Source organism: Gigantopelta aegis, chromosome 13 (assembly GCF_016097555.1).
Source record: "Gigantopelta aegis isolate Gae_Host chromosome 13, Gae_host_genome, whole genome shotgun sequence".
In the NCBI taxonomy this organism is placed as follows: domain Eukaryota; kingdom Metazoa; phylum Mollusca; class Gastropoda; order Neomphalida; family Peltospiridae; genus Gigantopelta; species Gigantopelta aegis.
In genome coordinates, this window is record NC_054711.1 from 14,906,981 (window position 1) to 14,921,803 (window position 14,823).

At 38.0% G+C, this 14,823-nt stretch overlaps 1 protein-coding gene across 1 annotated transcript; it reads right to left on the reverse strand.

The window, feature by feature from the left end:
• Positions 1–830: 830 nt before the first annotated feature.
• Positions 831–11,324, reverse strand: LOC121387163 (angiopoietin-4-like). Its single transcript, XM_041518189.1, has 4 exons — positions 11,037–11,324; positions 5,091–5,196; positions 3,439–3,770; positions 831–1,145 (listed from the first exon to the last, which is right to left on the reverse strand). Exons 1-4 carry the CDS (start codon positions 11,322–11,324, stop codon positions 831–833), a joined length of 1,041 nt encoding a protein of 346 aa, XP_041374123.1.
• Between the last annotated feature and the right edge of the window lie 3,499 nt (positions 11,325–14,823).

Sequence of the window (14,823 nt, forward strand, 5' to 3'; positions counted from 1 at the left end):
GAAAATCTGGATTCATCCGAAAAAAGAACGGTATTCCAGCGTCGCCGTATCCAACGAGTGTGTACACGTGCCCAATTAAGACGATTTAGACGATAACGTTGCGTTAAAACGCATCCGACGTAAGGACGTCGTGCATGTAAACCGTTCTCCCGCATACGATTACGAACAGTTTGCCGACTGATTCGGTTATTATGAAGCCCAGGTGTGTTAGCAGCAGTAGCAGTGGCAGTTTGGAATCGATTGCGCAAATGCGTGTTCATGATATAGCGGTCTTGACCACGCGTTGTAACACGCGGACGTCCACGACGTGGCAAGTCGTTGGTTCTTCCTGTCGTTCGAAATCTTACGCGAAGATTTCGTATCGCTCGACTAGAACTCCCAACATGCCTTGTAACGTCTTCTGTCGACATGCTAGCATCAAGCATGCCAATCGCCTGTTCGCGTAAATTATTGGGTATTTATGGCATACTAAAAATGCTACAATGTAAAAAACGTTAATTTTTTTTACATATTTTGAAGCGTTTTCGTTCACTTGACAACAATGTCAGTAAGACAAGTAAAACAAATTGACCGAATACTACACGGGACATGTCGAATCATGCATGCATGTACAAATTGAATTTCACGTTGTCGACGATTAACAGTGCAAAAATAATCGATAAAATTTATGAATCCTGATAATACAGCTCAAGGCTAATACTACCTATATAATTTCATTACACAATGAATTCTTCAACACGACAAATACTATATGTACAAATCGGAAGTTTCTTTTTTTGTTCAGTATATAATAGTGGAGCTAATTTTAATTAGATTGGTCCTTTTCGTTTTTATGGGTTAGCTGCAAGAAAGATTAAAACTTCAAAAACTCCAAAGTTATTTGGCATCGGTGTCCAGTGGGTATGTGAGACAACATTTGACCAGTAGAACAATTCTCTGTGCAGGAATCCATTGAGGTTGCACGCTGAGCACGTGTCTGTCGCGAACCACCAACCAGCGTTGAAATCGGAGGCGCACGTGTCAGCGTTGTTGACGTCAATGGTGGAGAAAGGCGCGTTTTTCAAACTCGTCAGGCAGTCGCCCAGATTGTTTATTGATCTTTCTGAGGTGAAGTTCAAACGGTACTGGTCTGATTCGTCAGATATCTGCAAGACAGCGAAAATCAAGCCATTAAAGGCGCAGATCCTAGTTTCAGCCCGTAAAAATTGACACTAAGTGTGGTTAAGTTACAAACCTGTAACACATTTGGATAAAGTCTGTGACTTTGAAACTGTGAAATACCGTTAAAAATAGACTAAAACTTTCGCTCCATAACTGTTACTTCTCAGACGCACGTGTGGTTTAAAAAAATGCATTTTGTGGTATTAGAAACACCAGGATGACCAGAAAAACTTCGGTTGTACGTAAATAGATAATCTGAACAATAAAATACAAGTAAAGTTTGATTTCTGTGGTCATAAATGGCTGTAATAGTAAAACAATATGCCTTTAATGTTTAACAGCTAAGGTCTTTCCCTTTAACAGCGCAAAAGCACGACCATAATGAGATAGTTTAGGCTATGTACCGCCCTCGGAAGCCAGATATCTATAGGTGTACGGGATCCCATTCTGTGTTGGGGTGGAGGTGGGGGGTGGCAAACTGGGTTTTGCCCGAATCTGGATAACAACATTTATTCATATTAGCGTTAATACCAAACAGCTATATAGGATTGCAAACGAATCACTACGCATTTTTCCATGGATGTCAACTAATTTTGAGGGTAGAATGACGGAAATACATGGTAAAAAGGTCTCAGGTTAGCATATTTTTCCAAATACCTATAATGTTTGCCAGAATTTGATGTATTGCTCCAGCACCGGGTGGGGGGATGAGTGTGGGAGAGGCACAGTTCTTTTTTTGTAAATAATTTCAGTTTGATTTGACGTAAGAAAAAAAGTAAAAGTGTTTATGAAATAACCCCCCCCCCCCCCCCACTATTTTTGTGTGCAATGTAGAAAACAATCGGCTCAGAAATAAATAACTTCGGTGGCGTCGTGGTTAGGCCATCGTTCAATAGGCTGGTAGGTACTGGGTTCGGATCCCAGTCGAGGCATGGGATTTTTAATCCAGATACCGACTCCAAACCCTAAGTGAGTGCTCCGCAAGGTTCAATGGGTAGATGTAAACCACTTGCACAGACCAGAAATCCATAACTGGTTCAACACAGGCCATGGTTTGTGCTATCCTGCCTGTGGGAAGCGCAAATAAAAGATCCCTTGCTGCTAATCGGAAAGAGTAGCCCATGAAGTGGCGACAGCGGGTTTCCTCTCAAAATCTGTGTGGTCCTTAACCATATGTCTGACGCCATATAACCGTAAATAAAATGTGTTGAGTGCGTCGCTAAATAAAGAATAAAGCGTTCCCTGTGGGAAGGACTAAAGGCAGAAATACCATACGAATGTTACAGGTGCTATGTCAAAGCTGCAATAATGGCGGCTCCTACTAAAATTATTTATTAATTTTTGTTTTAGACGTAAAGTTTATACCTTCAGCTCTATGCCTATAAAGATTACAACCAAATACTTCCATTTATTAGTAGAAAAGAATGGATAGTTTACGGTGGAATCTTGAGAGTGTCACATGCATTAACTAGTGACGTGACTGTTTTATGCGTACACATTTTCAGCACACTAAGTTGTTTCCATAATTCTTTGGGATTGATTAATTTGTGGTTATTTATTACAATTAAATGTAAAAATAACAAAATATTGTAGTTTTAACTTTGATATAGGACCTTCAAGTTTAAAGCCCCTGCGTGTGCTGTAACCTCACCGTGGTGCAGGGGTGTAACATTCTCTTTGAGAATGGCCAATACAGCACAAAATTGAAGTTTTGAGTAAAATTCAGTATCCGTAAAATTCTGTGATATTTGTATTTTTGCACAGTTCTTTACACTGTTTTTGTTTAAGTCTTGAATTTTTATATTGATGTTGATCATCACATTGTTTATTTGCATTACCATAGTTTGACACCCAATAGCCGATGTATTTTTCGTGCTGGGGTGTCGTTAAACATTCATTCATTCATTCATTCATTCATTCAAGTTTAAAGAGCATACTCAGTTTGGTTTGTTTAACGACACCACTGGAGCATATTGATTAATTAAGCATCGGCTATTGCATGTCAAACATTTGGTAATTCTGACACATAATCTTAGAGAGAGAACCCGCTACATTTACCCTATGGTCAGGTCAGTTTAGGTCATATGGTTTAACGTGTACATTCAGAGCAAGCGGTTGTAGCACACGTCTGTCATGGGCACTTACGCCAGCCTCTCCGTCCGGACAGGACAGTTTTTCATAATGCAAAAAGGGATGTTTTATATATATGCACTTTACCACAGACAGGTTAGCACATACCACGGTCTTTGACCAACTGTGGTGAAAGAGGATACTTACACGAAAGTTCTCGTACACATGGTATCGTGCTAGCGTCAGGGGACTGTTTGTGGCCTGTAGTGTCATGGCTAGTTCCTGCGGTCGGCTATTGGTCACGTGAAACACGTGGTCGTTTCCTAGCCAATGGTCGCCGAGGATTTGGCCAAATCCGGACTTGTACTCCGCCCAGGACCGTACAAAACTGACGTTGCCGTATCTTTGGTGTTGTATGATGGTCACCCTCCTTGTCTGCATCCAACACTCCACTTTAAAAGGAGCCGGAGCTAGCTTGGGGAAAATCCAAAATACATCTTTGTCCGTATTAATACCAGACCTGAAACCTTCGGTGCAATCTGAAAAACAGAGAGGAAGTATTGTACAACAACTGTAAATATTAATTAATTAAAGTTTGAATACAGGGAACATTTTGTTCAGTATAGCATGGACAGAAGAAGAAGACATTAATTAATTAATCATCGACTATTGGTAATTTGGTAATTCTGACACGTAGTCATCAAAGAAAACCCACTACATTTTTCCCCACACAGAGGAAAGCACATACCACGGCCTTTGATCAGTCGTGGGGCATTGGTTGGAATGAGAAAAAAAATCAGTTGAATGGATTCATCGAGGTGCTTAGATCGTGCGACGCAAGCACCTCAAGCGGGCACTCAACCGACTGAGCTAAACCCCGCCTCCTTTAAAACATTAAATCGTAGTTAGTTGGTAATACATTTTCAATTCAATAGAAATGTCCTTATTCAAAATTTTGAAAGCGAAATGTTGCCTGAAATATAAAGAATGCATCGGTGGTTTTCGACAATGTCGATTGAATTAGAAAGTATATTTAAAAATATGATTATAAAATCTTGATTCTTAATTTTCGGTACTGTTTGAATCTGCAGTTTTAATTTTAAAATTTGTATTGGTAGGCCTACTGAAAATAAGTTTTTGTATAATTTAAATATTTGAACATTTAAACCATCTGGCAATACGAAACTAAATGGGATGGTTTACAATTTATGGGTATTTTAAGTTGTTTCAATATAGGAGACTGCAAATGAGTAACACAGATACGTTTGTATACATCCAGGGCCCATATTTTCGAAGCAATCTCAGCCTACGAAATCGTAAAATTATCGTAAGCTAAGACGTCACTATGGCGTGTGCTGTAGTGACGTCACACCCTACGATGGTTTTACTATTTCGTAGCACTAAGAGAGCTTCGAAAATATGGGCCCTGGTCCAAATAACTGCCTGATTAGTTACATTTATGTTTGTTTAACGACACCACTAGAGCACATTTATTTATTTATTAATAATTGCTATTGAATGTCAAACATTTGGTAATTTTTAGATATAGTCTTAAGAGTGGAAACCCGCTACATTTTTCCATTAGTAGCATGTGATCATTTGTATGCACCACCCCACAGACAGGATAGCACATATCACGGCCTTTGTCGTGGTGCACTACCTAGAATCAAACATAGCATTTGTTCCAATGTCTAGAGGTAGAATACTCGGCATACGACATCACTAGATCACACAGATAAATTAATCATCAGCTACTGCATGACAAACATTTGGCAATTCAGACAAATAGATGTTTCTGTTAGTTTGTTTGCGAGCGCTCGGCCTCATGAACATGTCTCTGGTTAAAGGTATGTACACACCTTGCATTATCTTTTCACAGCGGCTTCCAATGTAGCCATTAAAACACTGACAGGTGTCTGTGGAACTGTTGTACACACCTTCGTTTAAACATGGCGACTCCGACAACTGGAAAACAAAAACAAAGTTCATTTAAGGCTTCGAGTCTAAATTTTCTTCAACGTTTTACTTATATTCGTAAAAGTATTGCATATTCTCACAAAGTGATTTGTATCTGAAAATGTTCTGCATACATACACACATGCGCACACACATAATACACACACGTGTGTGAGTATATTTATTTGAACTTTGACAAATAAATTTACAATTTGTAAAGTTATAAATATGTACAAAGTTATTGATCCTGCCATTTGATGGGCTACTGTATCATTAAAGGGACATTCCTGAGTTTGCTGCATTATAAGATGTTTCCGACTAATAAAATATTTGTACGAGTAAACTTACATATTAAATATATTTTCTTGTTTAGAATATCAGTGTCTGTAATATTGAACATGTTTCTGGTCGTCTTAATATTTGTAAGAAGCCCAAACTGGAATTTTGTCTTTAAATAATTTCGTACATACGAAAAAAAATATTTAAGAAATAAAATGAAATTTAACCTATTACAAATATTATAACGACCAGAAACAAGTTTAATATACAGCCACTAATATGTTATGCAGAAAAATATATTGGGCATGTAATTACAATCGTTAAAAAGTCTCTGTTGGCCGATAACATCTTTAAAATTGCAACAAACTCAGGAATGTCCCTTTAATTGGCTTCTAGTGAATAGATCGAATGTAATGCATGTATATAACATGTACAGACAGTGCGTCTTGAAAAAACGTTATATATATGAATGAATGTTCAACGACACCCCAGCACAATTAAAAATACATCGGCTATTGTATATCAAAGTAAGATAAATGCAAACATGAACTAATTATCAACATCAATATAACTATTCAAAAGGCATGATACATATAACTAATGGACCCTTTTCAAGAACTAAAAGTGCATATTTTCCTATTTAATCAATGAATGTGTGATTGTTTAACAACACCCCAGCACACAAAACACATCGGCCATTGGGCGTCAAACTAAGTTATACTGTGTTCTATATCAATGCAAAATTCCGTCTTGGTTAAAAGGACATTCCTGAGTTTGCTGCATTGTAAGATGCTTCCGACTAATAAAATATTTCTACGATTAAACTTACATATTAAATATATTTTCTTGTTTAGAATATCAGTGTCTGTGCATTCAGTGTGTTTTTGTTCGTCTTAATATTTGTAAGGAGCCCAAACTGGATTCTGTTTTCAAATAATTTTAGGAAATAAAATGAAATTTAACTAAGTAAAAGTATTAGAACGATCAGAAACACGTTTTATTTTATGCAGAAAAATATATTTGATATGTAATTACAATCGTTAAAAAGGGTCTGTTAGTCGATATCACGTTAAACGTTGCAGCAAACTCGGGAATGTCCCTTTAAGCTATCGGACATAAGGCTGGTAGGTATAGTGTTCGCAGCCCGGTGCCGGCTCCCACCCAGAGCGAGTTTTAAAGGGCTACATTTATCAAAAACGTAATTCACTATTGTTTGGTATCTACGTATATCTTTTACAATATATATGAAATAGCAATATTTTTTTTTTTTTTTACCCGTTTTTAATATATTCGCAATAAAAAGTCGCGTTTTCCCCATCGCTTGCCAAAAAGCCTCTGAACTCCAAGTTAAGTCACGTGACCCAGTGACGCGCTAACCGACATAACATGAAAGCGTGATTCGCAGCCTTTCAGACATTTTACATGGAAGTGGAACACGTGTATTTTTAAAACGCGAAAATGTTATTCTATTGAATTGAATTGTATGTGTAGAATATTATTTTGAAAATATCTTTCAAATGTGAAACATGGCGACCATTGTTCGGTGTATGGATGTACAAATGCTACAGTTAAAGGCAAAATAAGTTTGCATATTTTTCTGAAAGACAAACCGACATTGTTTGCACGGAAGCAGTTCTTAAACCGAACACGTGCGTATTAGAAAGGACCGTCAAGATGGGATACGATTTGCAGTGACCACTTCACACCTGGGGATTAAGACATTATCTAAGATGGTCGATGGGAATGGCCCCAAAACTTTTGTTAAAGAACCTTTCTGTTCCAAGCCTGTATCCCCCCGGTTCAGCCTATTTGTAGCCTAGAGCCCGAACGTCGCCCGGAGACAAAAACGAAAAGAAAGTCGCACTCAACATATTCTATTTACGGTTATTGGGCGTCAGACATATGGTTAAGGACCACACAGATATTGAGAAAGGAAACCCGCTGTCGCCACTTCATGGGCTACTCTTTTTGATTAGAAGCAAGAGATTTTTTACATGAACCATCCCACAGACAGGGTAGTACATACCACGGCCTTTGATATACCAGTCGTGGTGCAATGGCTGGAACGAGAAATAGCCCAATGGGCCCACCGACGGGAATCGATCCCAGACCGACCGCGCATCGAGCGAGCGCTTTACCACTGGGCCATGTCCCGCCCCGAGACAAAAACAGCGCTGGAATCAAGATACATAATGCTATTTTACTTTATACCTTGTTCTCATTATTATCTATGGCTAGTGTAAGTGTCGGGTACTCGAGTCTGGGTCGAGTGTAATCCTCGAGTACTTAGTCCAACATACCCTTCATAGTCCATTCCTGACGTGGTGAGGGTTTTTTGTATGTCTCAGTGACCCAGAGAGCTATGCCAGCAGGAGCTTTGGCTTCTGTTAGGAACACCCAAGCTGGACTGGTCAATGGGTAAAGGCTAGACTGATATGGACTAAGGGTGAAGTAACCCTAACATAAACCTCGAGTGCTGAAGTCAGAGGTATTGGGCCGCACGGCGTACTCTAATAGACCACAATACCATGCATCAACAGCTATTATGACTACATTTCTGGACAACAATGACGTGATTGGTGCTCGCCCTGTGATGAATCACCAGGCAGGTGCAGCGCCGGGCTGCTAACCTCGAGGGGGCCCATCCTCAGCTACTTAAACCTACTGCAGCTGAGGGAGACTGCCTGGACAACTACAACTGCTCTCCAGAAGAAAAAGTGATCTACAGAGAACAGTATTATTCATAGTCACTGCTGGCCTCGACGTGTAGTCAACAAGCGAACGCAAAGAAGAAGAAGAAGAAGAAGAGTCCAACATTTTGACTCGTGAAGGCCCTACGCACACTGGTATTTTAAACAACAAAATGTATTTAAAGGGACATTCCTGAGTTTGCTGCAATTTTGAATATTTTATCGACTAACAATACTTTTTAACGATTGTAATTACATATCAAATATATTTTTCTGCATAATATATTAGTGGCTGTATATTAAACGTGTTTGTGATCGTTCTAATATTTGTATTAGGTTAAATTTCATTTTATTTCCTAAAAAAACCCCACCCCACATTTGTTTCGTACGTACAAAATTATTAGAAGACAAAATCCAGTTTGGGCTTCTTACAAATATTAAGATGACCAGAAACACATTAAATATACAGACACTGATATTCTAAATAAGAAAATATATTTAATATGTAAGTTTAATCGTAGAAATATTTTATTAGTCGGAAACATCTTACAATGCAGCAAACTCAGGAAAGTCCCTTTAATATGTTGTTGTAGTCGTTCCAAATGGTATCGTTAGTCGATAAAAGCGTAACAATGGCAGAAAACTCAGATTAGTCCGTTTAATGGGATGAACAACTACAAACGGAAAGGTTATAGCACTTTAGATAATGTAGGTTTTCATTGTCCTTATTGAATGCGTATTGTTTACTTCATACAAATTTGTCATCAACAACCTAAATGAACTTGTTCGTCGTATTGAAGAAGAATGTTCATTGTCAAAGCGAAATTGCTGTTAGTGTCATGTTAGACACTTGGATGTATTCGTTTCAAAGGTTACAAATGAATTACTTTTGTTTTTATTCTTCGCTGCAAAACAAGATGATGGGTAAATGGAGAATATATTGGCATATACGTGGTAAATCCTTTGGAAATCGATGTATTACCCCCCCCCCCCCCCCCCCCCCCCCCAGAATTCAGCCACTGCGGATATTTAAAGTTAGGGGCGGAGAGGGGAGGTGGGGGGGGGGAGTGCTCGAACCTTTTGCACGTTAAAGGGTCACACATATATACACAATATTTAGAATTGAAAACTAACGAACAGAACTCTCTGGCAAAGTCGTTGTATCCACGACAAACATACTTGAACCGTTCTCTGCGGGAAACATGCCCAACATTAAAATGCCCACACCAAGATATGTATATATATTATGAACAGTTTTTCTCTGGCGAAGTCAGATGTTGTGTCTACGACAGGCGTACTCGAACATTACCACCAACACACGAATTGAAAATCGTAACTCTTATTAAGTTAAGTATTCAATGCAATATACCTTTACGGAATTCGTGCCATTTTTAGAAATAATTTAAAATCAAGACCGAAAGAATCAATGAAATAAAACAAAAAGACAGAAAGAAAGAAAAATAAAGAAAACGATGATGTGGGTGGTGTCTTGTTTAAAGGGACACACCCTAGTTACGGCTAGTTGTTAACCATTACGGCGTTGTTTTTCGCTATTAAAACCCATTTTTTTTCACAAATAAAATTGCACTTTACTTACCGTTTATTATTTAGAATATACATTTCCATTCACCTGAAGTGTTTTTGGTAATCCTGGTTTTTGTAATACAACACAATTTTTTTTTTTTCGTATTTCATAAATCGCACGCACATCTGAGAAAAAAACGTTGAGCAGACAAGGTCTAATCTATTTTTAGAGGGGATATTTCTATTTCAATGTCACAGACGTTGGTATATCACGTGACCGTTATCATTTTGGTTCGGTTTGTTTTCTCGTGCACGGTTCGCGCAATCAACATCCAATTTGTTGTTGTTCATTTGTGAGATTTTTCTTCACAGTTTGTGAACATTTTCAGTAATAATAAAGTTCAGACAAGTAAGTGTCTCAATACAAAAGGTTACAAACCCTTAAAACCAATAATTTTGCTAAGTCTTACGATATCTGGAGAGGGAATACAACCAGGACAGAACAGTTGAAACATGTCCAGGAGAGGTGAAAGAAACGCACCCCAAGTCTGTGAAATTTGTCGTGACGTAGGCATTGTTGTGCTTCGAGCGAAATCTACCGGTGACATCAGAATACTAACTTTCAAAATTATTTCAAACAATTGGGACATGGGGATTCCCATGGTATTTATCGATATAAAACCTGCTTTTTCACTCCATTTGATAAAAACGTGATCTAAGTGTGTTACAGGTTTGTAGATTAACCAAATTATAATTTATTTTCGCTGGATGGAACTAGGGTGTGCGGCTTTAACGTTTATCTTTTTTGATAATATTTTAATTATTTTTAAAATTTAAAGACGCAGACACCACCCCCACCTTACCCCTTCCCGAACCCACATAATTAATAATGCATAGATACGCACATGCGTACAAAGAGAAGAAGAAGAAAAAGATTTTTTTTTTTATTATAGTATCACATGCTGTACATAAATCATGTAATATAAATATATGTATCCATAGGTTAAAATGTACAGCATCCGGCCAAACGACAACCAAAGACACTCGAAACATTTAAAATTCTAAAATAAAGTAAAATAATTTAATGTGTTTATTATAAAATATAATGCTGATCCTAAATTTGATTTGGGTTATTCAATAAAAGCAATCATAAAACTGTTGTACACTAAGTTTGTTTCTCTCTTGAACATGGTTAAAAGAGTAGCAGAGCACGGAGACATATTAATGTAATCAACTCATCCTATTTGCATAGGAAGTGATTGCTACGGATTACGTATTCCAATTCGTATTACGTATTGTAGATTACTTTATATACACTTACGCATTACGGACAAATTGAATTTGCGCCATACTCACTTTATGGAAATATTTCTCAGCAGACGTACATGTCACAACAGTTGATGGTTCCTTGTGCAGACTGCACGTTCGCGTCCCGTCAGTTGACATACTGAACGCCTTGCACGTGCTCGTCGCCGAGCAGATGTCAGCGCACCTAATTCGTGACGTCACAGGAAACGACTGGAACACGGTGGTTAGCGGTGCCGCGGAAGTACACGGTTTGATCTCCGTGTAATAGTCATGAATATCGCTTGTCATCACCAAGGGAAGTAGCAATTCAAGTAGAAGGCTCGCCAAGGCTCGCATCGTTGACGTATATGATCGCTTGAAGAGCTTCGCAAGTGTCTACAATTTTACTGCCACACAGTCTTTCTGGTTCAATACTCAACTGATCAAAAACCTCGAACGAGCTACTTGCATTTTACATCTGCAAAAGATCAAGTAAATAACTAAAACTCTAACGTAAATATTATTTTGTTTATTGATTCGACAGGAGAACATTGGATAATTAATCATCGGCTATTGGTAACCCGCTACATTTTTCCTAATGCAGCAATGGATCGTTTATAAGCATTTCCCCACAGACAGGAAAACACATACCACGGCCTTTGACCTGTTGTGGTGCACTGATTGGAACGAGAAAAAAAAAACCCCGCAATCAGTTGAATGGATCCACCGAGGTGGTTCGATCCTGCTACGTAAGCACCTCAAGCGAGCAGTCAATCGACTGAACTAAATCCTGCTCCTATAGTATAATATCGTTGGCTCTAAAGTAAATATTGTTTTATTTAATGAGACCACCGGAGTACGTTGGAAAGTTAATCATCGGCTACTGGAAGGAAAGAAATGTTTTATTTAACGACGCACTCAACACATTTTATTTACGGTTATATGGCGTCAGACACACATATATTGAGAGAGGAAATCCGCTGTTGCCACTTCATGGGCTACTCTTTGTCGATTAGGAGCAAGGGATCTTTTATATGCACCATCCCACAGACAGGATAGTACATACCACGGCCTTTGTTACACCAGTTGTGGAGCACTGGCTGGAACGAGAAATAGCCCAATGGGTCTACCGACGGGGATCGATCCTAGACCGAAAGCGCATCAAGCTAACGCTTTACCACTAGGCTACGCCCGGCCCCTCGGCTACTGGATGTCAAACCTGTGGTAATTTAGACATGTAGTTCTAAGAAATGTTGGCCCATTGGGCTATTTCTCGTTATAGCCAGTGCACCACGATTTGGTATATCAAAGGCCCTGGTATGTGTTATGCTGCCTGTGGGATGGTGCACATCAAAGATCCCTTGCTAGTAATGAAAAACATGTAGCGGGTTTCATCTCTAAGACTACATGTCAGAATTACCGAATGTTTACATCCAATCAATGTGTTCTAGTGGTGTCGTTAAACAAAAGAAACTTCTTCATTCCTGAGAGAAAACACGCTACATTTCATATTAGAAGTTACGGAGACAAAAGGAACATTATTTTGAAATACATAAGTCTCTATTGGTAACATCTGCCCTTAATTTGCATGTGCACTAAGCGGCTCGAACATCTACTAAATTACTTCCGGCGCGTTTACGCTCCAGTCGCTTGCAACAAAGGCCCTTTGTTACTACTGAATCGTGGAGTACTAGTCGACTTGTTCTTTTATGTTTTGACGTTAATAAAGTTTCCTATTTCTATTATTGTTTGTCAGATTATGTGCAATCTCCTTTTACAGAAAAGGAAATGTACAATCTGTTTTGTGCTCAACAGAAATGCTTATGAACACGTCTTGGGTGATTGACTCGTTAAAACGGCATCTTAATAACGTTTTGATATGTGCAAATGATATGCATGTGTTTGTGTACATATCACTGTGTACGGAAATGTACATTAATTTGACTAAATGACTAGCTGCGATTTTCTCTACCGCTAGCTGCATTATTAACTACGACATATACAGTAGTTAATAACGAAACTAACGATGAAGTTCCTAGTCTAAAAATAAGGTTCTACCGCCTGACTCGGTAATAAAGACAGTTTCGGAAGGAAACATATCACATATTTTTTAGTAGATTAAACACATGTAACAAATCGTACATCATGACGTATATCAAATTTAATTTAATACCGACGATGCAAATAAATGCATTATTGGTGAAAGTACGTAGATACATCGGAACAGCGACTCCAGTGTCATTGTCAGACAAGGTGTAATGAACATTGTGTAACGGACATAATTTCATATGTAATTTAATAGATACGATCGACTATCTACCTATAGTTATTAATGTTATGCACAGCCATTAAGTATTCCATAGTATATATATATATATATATATATATATGAATGAATGAATGAATGAATGTTTAACGACACCCCAGCACGAAAAATACATCGGCTATTGGGTGTCAAACTATGGTAATGCAAATAAATAAAGTGATGATCAACATCAATATAAAAATTCAAGGTTTAAACAAAAACAGTGTAAAGAACTGTGCAAAAATACAAATACAAATACCACAGAATTTTACGGACACCGAATTTTACGGACACCGAATTTTACTCTAAACTTCAATTTGTGCTGTATTGGCCATTCTCAAAGAGAATGTTACACCCCTGCACCACGGTGAGGTTACAGCACGCGCAGGGGATATATATATATATATATATATATATATATATATATATATATATATATATATATATATATATATATATACACACACATTTAAAAAAAAAAAAAAGTTTTATCTATGTGCATATACCAGTGGCGTCGGAAGGTGGCAAAAGGGGGGAGCACACACACACACACACACACACACACACACACACATATATATATATATATACATTTGTGTGTTTGTGTGTGTATATATATATATATATATATATATATATATATATATAATTAATTTTCTTTGTGTCTATACACTTTACGAGAATCTGATTGGTCCAGAGGTGCTTACTTTTTTTGGTTCATATCTCGATGAACCGAATTTTTTTTAGCCAATCCTACTACCCCCCCCCCCCCACACCACCCCACCCCCACCACCCCCTGGTAGACCCAGTAGAGCTAATTTTATTCAGGCAACAATATTGAGATATTTTGAAGAAAATACACGTGAAAGCTATAAAAGCAATAAGAAAGATGTATACGATAAATTAATGAATGGAAAATGCTATAGCAGAGTAGACATTGATTTAAAAAAACCAACAACAAAAAACCTCTTCGCTAATCATGACAAGACTCAGTCGGAGGCCAAAAAATGCGTGTAGTAAACTTCACGTCTGCAACTTACTTGTAAGCGATGTTCTACAGCTGTTGGGGGCCAATCATAATTTATCGTTCTCTCTCTCTCTCTCTCTCTCTCTCTCTCTCTCTCTCTCTCTCTCTCTCTCTCTCTCTCTCTCTCTCTCTCTCTCTCTTCTTTTCCCACTTTCTAAAAGCTAACATGAAAAATACTAACTTCGAATAAAATATTTGTATCGACATCTTCTTGTTTAAATTTAAAATTTAGCACACCCCCACCCCACTGTCCGTAATGTACGGTTTATACGTTTCGTGAAACGTTCGACAACTGAGAACGACAACTATATGTATTAAAGTTTATACTACCTTTCTAAACTTGGTCCTGGCGAGGCTGTGTGTCCGCTGAATTCACCGAGTTTTATTGCGTTTTGCCCGCATCGTGTTAATCTATCGTTAACTGAGATATGGCAGTGTATTAGCGATCTTGACTTCATCTTATTGATCAGTGGATCGGAATTATCATTCATTTCATTTCAACTTATTTTCGTGTTTATATCCAA

Bases quoted from the DNA above. Each gene is read 5' to 3' on its own strand.
- LOC121387163 (XM_041518189.1), bottom strand. From the start codon at position 11,324: ATGCGAGCCTTGGCGAGCCTTCTACTTGAATTGCTACTTCCCTTGGTG. The intron at 5,197-11,036 runs GTGAGTATGGCG...TTTGTTTTCCAG, and splicing joins CTGAGAAATATTTCCATAAA to TTGTCGGAGTCGCCATGTTT. The intron at 1,146-3,438 runs GTAAGTATCCTC...GCTGTCTTGCAG, and splicing joins ATGTGTACGAGAACTTTCGT to ATATCTGACGAATCAGACCA.